Source organism: Artibeus jamaicensis, unplaced genomic scaffold (assembly GCF_021234435.1).
Source record: "Artibeus jamaicensis isolate MK-2021 breed Jamaican fruit bat unplaced genomic scaffold, CSHL_Jam_final scaffold_1964, whole genome shotgun sequence".
In the NCBI taxonomy this organism is placed as follows: domain Eukaryota; kingdom Metazoa; phylum Chordata; class Mammalia; order Chiroptera; family Phyllostomidae; genus Artibeus; species Artibeus jamaicensis.
This window is the reverse complement of record NW_026522030.1, coordinates 8,755,356-8,769,322: the sequence shown is the minus strand read 5'-3', so window position 1 is coordinate 8,769,322 and position 13,967 is coordinate 8,755,356. Positions and strand designations below refer to the sequence as shown.

At 34.7% G+C, this 13,967-nt stretch overlaps 1 protein-coding gene across 6 annotated transcripts in view; it reads right to left on the bottom strand.

The window, feature by feature from the left end:
- The window catches only part of SHOC1 (shortage in chiasmata 1), a 63,933-nt gene that overhangs the window by 19,570 nt on the left and 30,396 nt on the right, over positions 1–13,967 (bottom strand). For 5 of the 6 annotated variants that reach the window (XM_053656550.1, XM_053656552.1, XM_053656551.1 and 2 more), the window contains 6 exons: positions 13,089–13,496; positions 11,712–11,837; positions 8,204–8,380; positions 4,752–4,856; positions 2,704–2,882; positions 1,590–1,662 (listed from right to left, as the gene is read on the bottom strand). In XM_053656550.1, the coding sequence (XP_053512525.1) occupies positions 1,590–1,662; positions 2,704–2,882; positions 4,752–4,856; positions 8,204–8,380; positions 11,712–11,837; positions 13,089–13,496 (1,068 nt within the window). The remainder of the gene's footprint in view (positions 1–1,589; positions 1,663–2,703; positions 2,883–4,751; positions 4,857–8,203; positions 8,381–11,711; positions 11,838–13,088; positions 13,497–13,967) is intronic. The other variant, XM_053656549.1, reaches the window with a different exon arrangement.

The window sequence follows — 13,967 nt, the reverse complement described above, 5'->3', positions numbered from 1 at the left end:
TTTTTTCCCATCCTAACCCAAGGACATGCTTATTGATTTTTTTCAGAGACAGGGGAAGGGAGGGACAGAGAGAAAAAAATCAATTTGAGAGAGAACATCAAACAGTTGCCTCTCAAAAATACCCCAACCAGGGACCAAACCAGCAGCCTAGGCATGTGCCCTCACTGGGAGTTGAACACACAACCTTTCCATTTACATAATGATGCTCCAACCAACTGAGCTACACAGGCCAGGGCTTTCAGGGTTTTGTTCATATGTAATTTTTAGCTATGTCATATATTTCACTACCACAAAAATGAATAAAATCTGAGTGGTTATTTTGCTAAGTCTAGGGAGCAGAAAGTCTAAACTGTAGGAAATATTTCTGGTGTGTGTATTTTGTGTGTGTGTGAGCAGGGGAAATCTGAATTTATTATGTAAAATAATAAAATGGATAAAAAACTTAATTTAAAAATGACCAAGTAAAACCTACTCACTAATCCTGTGCAGTTATTTTTATTTTGCTAAATATCATGGTAGATTTTACCTTTTTTCTCCAGTAAAAATTTAAGTACATAACTAAATATCAAGAGACTGCATTTCAATTTAAATTTCATGTGACTAATTTTTAAGAAAATATAATAAACAAAAAAAAATTCTGTATCTACACATACAGTTTATTTTCTACAGACATAACTGATTTAAGAATAACTAATTCTAGTTAAAATAAATTCTACACTCTATTACTGTACTCTTTCAACTGGAAAGATCACAATGGTATGATGTAGTAATGACCAAGTAATACTTAATAATTTCATGTTTACTTGAATTGATATGACAATAGTTTTGGTAGCAATAAGAAGGGAGAAAGTATGATTATTCTTTTATAATTTATAAGGTTATATTTTTAGAAGCTAAATTCCTTTGAAATAATAATGATTTGTATTAGCTATGATTCCAAAGCGGATTACTTGTTGAGTGCATGACGAGGATCTTGCAAACACACAAAATGACCGTCCTAGGTTCTATCTGAGAAAGACACGGGAAGGAGTATCATCTGGGGAGAGCTGGGTTTCACTTGAGATAGGGAGGTGAAGAAGAGTTTACATATAAGCAATGGGTTCCACAGCACGAGGTCAAAAGGGTTGGCAGAGGGAGCAGTAGGGGGCAGAAGAGTGAACTGAAGAATGACAGTGGAACAAGAGAGACCTAGTTTCGAATTCTGATTCCCTCACTTAGTACCTATGAGATGTGGCATACTACATCACCTTTATGAACTTCAGTTTCTTTATTTGTAAAATAGAGTTAATAAGACCTATTCATAGAGCTGTTGTAAATAGTATTATTTAGCAACTAGTAGATATTCAATAAAAGATATCAATTGATAAGAATATATACATTATTTAAATTTAGCATACATTATAGTATATTTATATTGTAGATGTATAGTCCAGATTGATTTAAAAACCTGTTACATACCACTGAGTTATTTACTTTTAAAGGATGCATTTTCTAGTGTGTCAGTTATGTCTTAATTTTAAAACTTGGTTTAATCAATATTTTTATGTTCAAACATGTTATCAAATGATGCATAATTAAAAACTGCCTACCTTCCATTTTGTTAAGGATTTCAATGAGTAAATGTTTTTCACCGTCTGAGTCCATTCTTATTATAATCAGCACCTGACCAAACATAAGAATTTCTTATATATGAATATTTGAATAGTTATTATTTTCCATAGTTTTGCTACAGTGACAAAATTAATTTAATTGGTCATATGACACTAATGGGAATAAGATTACAAAGTAAATATCTGTGCTGTAAAAGATATCATGCTTAAATAAAAAGGAATAAATTCTGCTAAGATCAAATATTAATGAGAAAAGAAATTTGCAATACAACATTTTTAGCATTCTTCAAGTATTCCCATGCAGGTGATTCCCTCCAGACACAAGTTGTCTCTGCCTGTATTGTGTGAATTTGTTGGAGGAACCCAATGATTTGCTGCTATACTTTCCTATCTACCATTGCAGTTTTTCTTTTTGGTGGGACAAGGGGAGAGTGGAGACAACAAATCCATTTCAAACTTAAATTTCTTACTGATTGTTTTATTTTAGACTCAAGCAAGTTACCAAGTAACCATAAAGTTGGGGATTAAAATATTGGAGGTCCAGAGAGAAAAAAAAAGCCAAATTTGTAACCATATTTTATGTAAAACACCTGAAATGTTTTTGTGCTTGAAAAGAGTTTAAAAAGCATTTTCTCTTAAATAATTATTAGTGCCACCATCATATCCTTGAGGTGGGTGAGCAAAAACTTCCCATATAATCCAAGGCATAAAATAAGTGCTTTTATTTTTTTTGTAGAATCACACAAGGTGAGATTTTGGTTCAATATCTAAAAATAAATTATTGTAGTTCTACTACTGGGTATATGTTCATGAACTTACAAGTATCAGACAAAATTTTTGAGATTTGGAGAAGCAATCCATAGAGAACTGTGCATGATAAAAATGATTTTTTTAATCGAGACATATGAATAATGACGCAAATCATCCTTTCTCTGGGTCTGATTTTGTTCTGTTAATTTAGTTAAGAAGAAAACTGTCAAGGGACCAAATAGCATAGACTATCTTATAATTTCAAAATTAAGTGTGAAAATGTATCTTACATTCAGTTCTTATTTAAATTAATTACTGTTATCTGCTTCATTCTAGTACTTGCCTTAATTTGCTGTTCACTTTGCATCCAATTTAGTATCTGACATTGTAATTCTTGTATTTTGTAGTTGGTTTCAGGCTTTTTTCCCTTAATAAATTGTACAATCTCTAGCTGTCTCCAAATGTCATCCAAATAGGAAGCTAAAATGCTTTTGTACACATCTTTTGCATTTGACAAATATCCTGTTAAAAACAAAAGTTAGGGGGAGAAAGCATGACTTTTTGTTCTTTGAGAAACTCCATGGTAAAAACCTGAGAGGAAATAAGAGTCATAATACAGACAAAAAAAAAAGAATAAAAATCTCCTTTAATTCTTTTCTGATTTTGAAACAATATCTTTAGCCTTGAAACTTCTGGTTTGCTAGCTCCGAAGTAGCAAACACAGCTGGGAGAAGATACAGAATTCTGTAAGGGACTAGGGCAGGCAGCTAGACCTGTAAAGACCTTTCTTCTGCACTGGAGAGAGGGAAGGAAAGGAGGAAAACATAACTCGCTCTTTGATTTCCGGAGGTTTGGAGGAATAGAAAAGCCCTCCACTAAAAAGTGTCTAAGGCAGTTAGGCTGTTCATTAATGGCTTGGTACCTAGGGCTTAAGAAGTTAGCTTTCCCACAAGGATTTTATTTTTATAATATTCTTCAAGGTAGTCAAATAGTAATGCCAAAGTTTAATTTAGTAAATGCATGTCTTTGAGGAGCAAAAACAATACTAGTATAAGCTCTCTGGTCTCACTTAATCTTAGGGTAACTTGTACAGTACTTAAAGGTGAATATGTTTCAAGCAATTCTTTTACTATTTCTCTAATTCAAGGTTTTGACAAGTATTGAGCAGAAGTAAATAACAAATGTACTCTCTACAGCACAGGGAGCTCAGATATGCTAGATCTGATATTCTGCCTTACTATTATACTTTAACATCAGCCTAGCTGTTAGTAGGACTAGCAATCTTTTACAAAAGCCAAAAAGTCTAATGAAGACAGGTGTCTAAATATGCGGAAGGGCATGTAACACTATACCCTTACACTAAGTCCAGGTACTGTAAATTAGGAATATTGTTCCCAATCCTTATTTGTCTGGGGATGAAGATAAGAAAACCAGATCCAGCATCAACACCCAGGTGGTTTAATTGGAAAAGAAAGGGAAAGCACCATGCTGAGCTTTCTAAGAGTAGCTGTAACTTAGTTATAATTCTCGGCCAGATGACATAATAGTTAACCAAGTGTTATAAGTCCTAGTGTTGTAGAGGGAGTATAATTGTAACTCACTGCTGCTCAATACTTACGTTTAGAACCTTGGATTAGAGAAATAATATTTTTCTGGGTCACAGATAAGAAGAAACACCTGGGTCACAGATCAGAGAAAATTATTTTCTTTTTATATTTAAAATACTTTCTAAAAACTCTTAATTATACAACATAATCCTATAAGCGTACCATTACTGAACAGGTCTCAATAATTCTGCAATAAGGGGCTAAAGTAGTAATGTAGTAAGACAGATATTTTAATGATTCTATAGTTTAGAAAAGATTTCCAGAATCACAAAATTGTCAATGCAATGAAATTAGTTGTATTTTTATCACTCAAGTAGTTTATATCCTCATTTATACATACAACCAAAAAATGTTAAAGATCTTACTACTAATAATTTAGTCATATTTCATCCAGCAAAGATGAAAAGCCACAGACATTCAATAAGGGCCTAAAATGTATATGGCAAAATGTCATCTTACACTAAAAATTAGTGCATGATAATGATTATATAATCAAATATGCTTAAAGCCACCAGGACTCTGTAATTCAGGACTAGGTAAGGGAATACTAAACCTATATTTTAGGTGCTGATACTTGTTATAGTTAATTCCTTTTAATGAATATAAACAAAGTAAAATATATATTTCATTATAATTATGTTAAAATGTATATAATGTTTAACACAGAAGTAAAAGAAGCTATGTAATTTCTTATAAGTTTCATCTTTTTCAGAAAATTAAAAATTATTTTGGATTAAATATTTCAATAGGAAGAAAAGGAAAATTTTAAATTTTCCCCACTGACCCAATGCTGTGTCCAAGCTACATGTTAAAAGGATATCACGAATTGTGACCAGAAGGTGTAAGAGACCCGCCTGCTTGAACGTCATGTCTCTCTCATCATTTGTACCTAAGTAATCAAAAAAATTTAAAAGCATAGGATATATATTAGAATTTTAGAGTATGTATCAGAATGTTTAACAATAGTAGCTAATATTTATTATGGAGTGTTTACTATGCCAGGCTGTGTATAAGATGGTAATTTCATTAAATTTATAATGATAACCCTACCAGGCAAGTTTATTATGGCCCTTATTTTATGGGTGAGAAACTAGTGTTAATGACATTAAGTAATTATCCAGCGTCAATTTGTGAATAAACGGTGGGGCTAGCATGCAAACCCAGAGAGCTAACTTTAAAGCTCACACTCTTTTTGCCTCCAAAGAATATTTAATTATTTCTACTCTAGGTAGGAAAAAAGGTCAGTGATTTCTAGTTACGAAACAAGAAAAAAATTAAACTCATAGCTTGCTAACTGGTCAAACTAAAGGTAAAGACTCATAACATAAAGCAATACCTTCAAATGAAAATAGACACCTGAGAATATTTGTCTAAAGATATGACTTAAAAAAGAGATGTATTCACAGGGACAGGCCAATTGTCTTTTGATGATGATAGCTGGAATTTCACTGTGTACAGAAGTGAGACCAAGACGACAGGATTCTAGACCCGCTGCCCCAATTTAACCAGAGAAACTCTACTTTTCTCTGTTTTGTATAGTGGGATCCCATGAAATATTTATTTTAAGAGAATTCTGCTACAACATTTGAAAACTGCTGATCTAATCAATAAAGACAAGGAAAATGTAGTAGTTAATTACTGGGTATCAAAGACAACAGAAAAACTGATTATGGGTAGTATATCCATCCCTGGGAATGACCTGTGGAAGCAAGTCAGCCATCACCTGGATGGGATGAGAACAGAACAGAGAAACCAGATTTGATTTTTTTATTCTACTCTTAGCAGAACATTTTTCACAGTGTAAGTCTGCACCTGATGAATTCTTCCAGCTTCAGTATGTCCGAAAACATCTCTATCTCACCTTTGTTTTTGTGATATACAGGGTCTGGCAGAAGTAATGCCTGCATGAGTGTGGTTGGCAGGGTAATAATATGGTTGTAATAATTTATAGTTTTAATTTGAACATTTCGCTTAAATGTCATGTGGTATGCTTGAGTGTGATATTGTTACATTATGCGATTACATGCTTATGATTTTGTAATAAAAAGGAGTGTTATTTGTGTGGGACTCTGTATTTTTGCTTAGTATAAAAAGCTAGGTTGATGAAATTTTTCTCCCTCAGGATTTTAAAGATGTTACTTCACTGTCTTTTTCATTTGCATTATTTCTGATGAGAAATCTGATGTCATCCTTATCTTTGTGTCTCCAGTGCAATATATCTTTTTCCCTGTGGCTGCTCCTACTAATTTTCTATTTATTACTGACTTTGATGAATTTTATTATGATATGCCTTGGTACAGCTTTATTATATTTCTTGTCCTTGGGGTTCACTGAGTTTTTTGGATCTGTGGATTTGTAGTGAAATTTAGAAAGCTTATAGTCATTATTTCCTCAAACATTTATTCTTCTGTTTACCCTTATTTTACATCTGATTTGAGAACTCATAGTATGTTAGAATATTTGAAATTGCTTCTCAGTCCACTATCACTCTTTTGTTTGTTTCTTTTTAAAAATTCTTTTATCTACCTGTGTTTTATTTGGGTGTTTCCATTGCTATAACTTTAAGTTAACTAACATTTTCTTCTGCAATATTTAATCTGCCATGAACCCCATCCAGTGCATTTTTCATCTCATACATTGTAGTGTGGTCTCTAGAAGTTTGATTTGGGATACAGTTATAAGGTTCAGTGTCTTTCTCTGCTGATGTTAACATCTTTGTCATGTCTGAGTTTGTTTTAATTGATTAATCTCATTGTGGGTTGTGTTTTCCTGTCTCTTACTATGCCTGATAATCTTTGACTGAATGCTGGACATTGTGGATTTCACCTTATTGGGAGCTACATATATTTTTTAAAGATTTTATTTATTTATTTCTAGAGAGAAGAAAGGAAGGAGAAAGAAAGGGAGAGAAACATCAATGTGTGATTGCCTCTTGTGTGCCTCCTACTGGGGACCTGGCCTGTGACGCAGGCATGTGCCCTGACTGGGAGTCACACAGGCAACCCTTTAGTTTGCAGGCCAGCACTCAATCCACTGAGCCACACCAGCCAGGGCCGTATTTTTGTATTTATATAAATAATAATCTTTAGCTTTGTTCTGGGATGCAGTTAAGTTCCTTGGAAATAGTTTGATCCTTTGGTTTTATAATTTGTTAGGCAGATCCAGAGCAGTGCTAAGTCTAGAGATAATTATTCCCCACTACTGGGCAAAACTTTCCTAAATACTGTACTTAATACCCCACGAAGTATGAGTTTTTCTTGACCAGCTGGTGGCATATTCTCTGCCCTGTGTGAATGCAGCATGCTATTCCACCAATCCTTTCAGATGGTTTTGTTTCTGCAATGTCAGGTAGTTCCCCAACCTTGCATATACTCTGTGATTTGTATTTTGCTGAAAACTTGAGGGAGATGGAGACTCTCTGTAGATCTCCAGGACTCTGTGTGAAGCTCTCTGCTCTAATATTCTACCCTTTTAACTCTAGCTGCCTCGGTCTTCTTGGCTTCCCCATTCTGTTTCCTTAGCTCAGATTGCCCGCTGGCTCTGCCTCAGGCACCTGTGTCCTGGGCTGGCAACTCCTTCGAAGCAGTATCTCAGAGCAATGGTAGGACCCATCTCACTTGTTTTCCATGTCCCAGGAACACCTGTTCTTCATTGCTTGATGTCTAAGCTCTTAAAAGTCTGGTCTCATGTATTTTGTCTTTGTCATTTTTTTCTGTATTTTGGGGAGGATGTTAAATCTAACCTCTGTTACTACATCGTAGCCAGAAGCAAATGTCCAGAATTGACTTTAATGTGATTATTTTTTACCTTCCTCTCTTTTTTGGAAGGACACTAGGTGGTTCAGATGCTACCATTAATAGGGTTAATTTTGTTTCTGTAATAGGAATCTGTCAAGTAATTAAGTAGTGTAGGGCAAAAGTAGATTTACAATTTTGAGTGTGTGAAGTATTTTTGTACTATTACTTATTAATTATTGTATTATTTTCTATAACAACAACTGTGAACTTACTTTTGCCCCACCCTGTGTATGTCAATGGAGCTTCACTAGGAAGCAACACCAGATGACATCTCTTACCCTTTGCTCCTTACTTAGCTGATTCTCCAGTTTGGGTGTGTGGGTGCCATATGCTGCCTTCATCCATGATTAATTTCTGCACATTCTATATTTTTTACTAATTTGATACATAATCTACAAATGTATATTCTTTTCAATAACATACTTATATTTGCACTCACCTTGATGAATAGCATCACTTACTACTTTTTCTTGTTCCTTTAAGAGGAATCTTGTTTGATCAAAAATAACAGTGGCAAATTTCCAATTAGCAACAGGGAGAGTACAGAGGCACCCAAGTTTTTTTAAGATAGGAGTAGCTGCTGCTTCAAGGATACAGTACGCTTGGCACTGGCTCTCTGTAAAAATAAAAGCATTAAAAGCAGTAGTTTTATAAAGACTGTGTGCTCTTTTTGACAAGCCAAGTTAACATGTTACTCTATGGAAAACTGAACTCTAAATTCTTTACTGAGTTAAAAATGATATTGTACATAAGATTGTATAGAAGCTAATTTAAGATGTTTATGCTGAATAAACTAGAAAAAAAACACCTTCCCATGTACAATTAGTATAATTTCATGGCTATCTTATTTATTAGAAAGGATTTATTCAGTAACTAACAACATGACAACTATGAAGAGCCATATGAAGAGAAATGGACATTTTTTTCTTTCAACTATTAGCTTACAACCATAAGCCAAACAAATTTATAACAACAAACTGTTTCTGATTTTCACCAGAATATTAAATTTTAAAGACTTGCATAATCACCTGAAGGTCATAAGTAAAACTGAACCAAAGGAATGAAAAAATGTTCAAGGACCACTATCGTATTTTCTTACTGACTTTAATAATGAGCATGATGTTCTAAAGAAGGCTGTTCTTTAGGAGTCAAAGAATATTCTTCTTTACATCAGAACAAAAAGTTTGATTAGCAGAGGAGTCAATAACAGCTTATTTACAATACTCTGATAGTAGGTGAGGGACTAGAAAAGACAACCATTAACAGATCATTTTCTAGACTAGGCACAAGAGCCTGAATTGTTTGCTCTTCCCTGTTTTAATGTAGGGAAGTAGCAGTTTAAAAGAAGAAATAAGACTTCTGCCAGGATGGAGGCATAGGTGGAGATGCCATGCTTTCTCCCACAACCAAGTTGAGAGACAACAAAATATTAGCAACAGAAAACACAGCCAGAACACAAAAAATTGAACTTTTTGGAAGTCTGATAACAACAAATTCTTCAGCCTGACCAGTAAGAGGGGCAAAGAGCGACCCAATGAGCGACCAGGTACCCAGCAAGGATGCAGGGCAGCAGGTTGACTATGGTCCTGCATTCTTGCGCAGATAGACCAGCGAGGGAGTGGGAAGTGAGATGACGGGACCAAGCAGGCCCCAGCAGTGAGAGGCAGCAGAGGGGGCCTCCGTTTCCCCGCTCTGATCCTGCCCCCACATACAGCATCACAACCCAGAGACCTGGGCGCCCCGCCCTGGTAAACACCTAAGGCTCTGCTCCTCATAATTAACGGGTACGAACAGACCAAAAATGGCTCAAGAAGATCTCAAAGCCCCAGAGCCCATAAATCTAAGTGACGAAGAAATAGCAAAACTTTCAGATGCACATTCAAAACACTGGTCATCAGGATGCTCACAGAACTGGTTGATTACAGTCACAAATTAGGGAAACATATGAAGGCTAAACTAATTGAAAAGAAGGGAATTGCACAGGAAACCAATAGTGATGAAGAGGAAACTGGGACTCAAATCAAGGGAGTGAACCAGAAGGAAGAAAATAATGGCCAAACAGGAAAATATGAAGAAACAAGAATTTAAAAAAACGAGAAGAGGCTTAGGAACATCCAGGACATCTTTAAACACTCCAACATCCAAATTATAGGGGTACCAGAAGGGGAAGAAAAAGATCAAGTGCAAAACTTATTTGAACAAATAATAAAGGAGAACTTCCCCAATCTGGCCAAGGAAATAGACTTCCGGAAAATTCAGGAAGCTCAGAGAGTCCCAAAGAAGTTGGACCCAAGAAGGAACACACCAAGGCACATCATAATTACATTAGCCAAGATGAAAATGAAGGAGAGAACCCTAGAAGCAGCAAGAGGTAAGGGGACAGTCACCTACAAAGGAGTTCCCATCAGACCGTCAGCTGATTTCTCAAAAGAGACCTTACAGGCAAGAAGGGGCTGGAAAGAGGTATTCCAAGTCATGAAATCCAAAGACCTACAACCAAGATTACTCTATCTAGCAAAACTTTCATTTAGAATGGAAGGACAGATAAAGTGCTTCTCAGATAAGATCAAATTCAAGGAGTTCATCATCACCAAGCCCTTGTTATATGAAATGTTAAAGGGACTTACCTAAGAAAAATAACATAAAAAAGATGAACAGTGAAAGGACAGCAAACTCACAGTTATTAACAACCACACCTAAAACAAAAGCAAACTAAGAGGACAGCTAGATCAGGAGCAGAACCATAGAAATGAAGATCACGTGGAGGGTTAGCAACAGGGGAGTGGGAGAAGGAGAAGGGGGGAGAAGATACAGAAAATAAGTAGCATAGACAGTAGGTAGAAAATAGATAGGGGGAGGGCAAGAATAGCATGGGAAATATAGAATCTAAAGAACTTGAGACACGTGGTCATAAACTAAAGGGAGGAGAATGTTGGGGGAGGGGTATGCAGGGTGGAGGGGAATGAAGGGGGAATAGAACAACTGTAATGGCATAATTAATAAAATATATTTAAAAAAAGAAAAAATAAATAAAAGAAGAAATAACACTTAGTGGACTGGAGTACAGTAAAGGGGAAGGCAGAGGCAGTGAATAGGGCGTTGCAGGTTTGGAAATAACTTGAAAGTAGAAGTGGAATAAAGAAATATCTGAAACAAGTAAAGAAAGTTACCTGGAAAATGAGGTATATCCTAGATACCCAGGAAAGAAAGGGCTTTCAAATTTACTTAATTTGAGTGTGTCTTAAAAGCATATAGTGTCACAATTTAAGTCTTTAATCTATTTTGAGTTTATTCTGGTGTATGGTATAAGTTGGTGGTCTAGTTTCATTTTTTTGCATGTACCAATCCAGTTTTCCCAACATTATTTATCAATGAGGCTATCTTTATTCCATTGTATGCTCCTGTACCTTTGTCAAATATTAATTGACCATAGAGACTTGGGTTTATTTCCGGGTTCTCTATTCTGTTCCATTGATCTATGTATAGCCAAGTGCTAGAAACAACCGAAGTGCCCATCGGTAAATGAGTGGATCAAAAAACAGTGGTACATTTATACAATGGAATAATATGCAGCAGAAAGAAGGAACTCCTACCCTTCATGACGGCATGGATGGAACTGGAGAATACTACGCTAAGTGAAATAAGCCAGGCAGGGTAAGACAAATACCGTATGATCTCACCTGTCAGAGGAATCAAAATAAACTAACAAAAAAAATAGGACCACAGGCATGGAAACATGGAACAAACTGAAAGTGACCAGAGGGGAGTGGGGAGGGGGATAATGGTGAAAAGATGGGGAAAGGACTAGGCAACATGTATGAATGACCCATGGACACGGACAACAGTGTGGGAATACGGGGTGGGATGCGCGGGAGGGCAAAGGGGAGAAATTGGACCAACTGTAATAGAATAACAATAGAAATGATTTTAAAATGTATATAGCATACCTGATGCTTGAATCTCAATGACATTATCTGCTCCCCTTTCACAATTTATTTTCTCTAGAGTTTTATTAGTGTAAACAACAGGACTTTCTTCTTGAGGAGTCAAAGTATCTTCTTTATTTTGAAATTCTAATAAAAATATTAATTTGTATCATTCAGAAGAAACAATGTTGCTCTATTAAATGTTTTTTTCCTATTATGATTAATATTGTTAAAGTTCTTTGAAACACATCAGTATTAAATTGAACGATTTGGGTGAATGGACCTACTACTATGCTGGGTAGAAAGTCGAGTGGTAATAATGGAAAGAACTTTGACATCAACCCAGTGGTTCATTCTCTGTCCGACACCAGCTTCAGTTTCCTCATATGTAAAACACAGATGAATATACCCACACTGAATTATTATTACAAGGATTAAACACCAAGTACCATCTCGACACCTAAAATAACATGTACTATTCTACTTTACTCCATTGCTCTGTGACTTTCCACATATTCTTATTTCTCTATGTCATGAATCTTTCCCAAGCAGTCCTTCCACCCAACCAGGGGGAATCCTGTCCAAGTTCAGTATAGTTTGGGACTGGGTAGGTAACTCTGCCCAATTCTGGTGTTAAGTTACAAAGCCATTTGACTCTCAGACTAAGCTCCTTTTCCTGATTTACCCTTCATTAGTAATAGAGATGATATTTTGGTATATAGTTTACCTCTTGTCATATTTTGTAAATGATTCAAGGGCAAGCAAGATCTTGTGTGCATTAATAGTATATACAACAGTAAGACCTAAATATACTCACTTACACATATTTTTGTAGGTATTTCATCTGGGTATGTTAAACATATTCTAGAATAACAATTTTTAAACAGAAGTGAAATGATATGACATTATACTACTTTTGATACGGTTATAAGCAAAATGTAAAATAGTTATAACTCAAACAGAAAGTCTTTGGTATAGGTAAAAATGACTAACAAGCAATCATTTGGGCAAAGTGTACTTAAGTATACATTAAAATATAAGTTAAAGTACTGAGATAAAACTGTCAGCTAAAAAAGAAAAAAGAATGGCAGAATAATAAAAAAAGTTTGAAATATTATAAATCTGTATGAACAAGTTGTAGAAAGTAAGTTTTACAAACAGGGACTTTTCTTACAAGTTCAAATGCGATTTAAAAAAATTTTTGAAAATACACATCTATATCTATATCCATATCTTTCTCCATGCACAATAAATATCACAAATCAATGACTTTTTTTTACTTTGAAATATAATATTTCCTATCTGGAAGACCTTTATTTTCTTATTGTCTCTAATAAGTTATACATTATAGTCCTCAAAGCTATCATATCTATACCAAAGTATTACTAAATTACGTACCATCTTTTTCATCATTATCTGTAACTTCAGTGTTTGAGGTGCAAATTTCATGTTTATTTCGCATCATAATAAAGTCATTCAACAGGTCCAAGTCATTTTCCCTTTTTTTACCATGTTTAAAAGAAGGTTTTTCAATTTTTGAAGATGATCCGGTGGATAGTATTGTGCAATCAAGTTCCAAGCAATCTTTACTTTTTTTATTTTGGATTAGTCTATAAACTAGTTCTTGGTCATCCTTTGGTTTTTCTTTTGTTGGACTTTTAATAGAGATATATTCATCAGAAAAACACAAGTCTGGTACTTCTTTTCCTGGAGATGGACTTTTTTGTGGAAATGATAAATTATTATTTGTAGAATCTTCATCAATAAGTGCAATAGATGAGGAACAACTTTTATGGTCTAGACATGCTGAAAACAGAGAATAAAAATACTCAAGTGACTTCCATGCCTATATGAGTGTCCTACTAGGGTATTAGGACAACAAATTATTGATATAATTTGATCCTTAAGAGTACTTTGTTTATGCTTTAAAAATCAGTTTTTGGTTTGAATAAAATAAAATTATTAAAGGATGAAAACACAGCATATCTCTACTACTACTACTATTACTACTACTACTACTACTACTGGGTGGAGGGGGGATCGGGGCAAAAAATGGGGACAACTCTAATAGCATAATCAATAAAATACAATTAAAAAAAGAAAATATCTTTTTCAATCTGTAACTGAATATTGATTGTTGGGTTTTTAAGTTCTTGGCACTTAAAAAACAATAACTCATAAAACGAATAGTCTGTAAAAGTTTATAGGCCAAAGAAGATGAGAAATACAATAAACAGAACAACTAAAAATTTCTTATGAAATAAATTTTCACACATT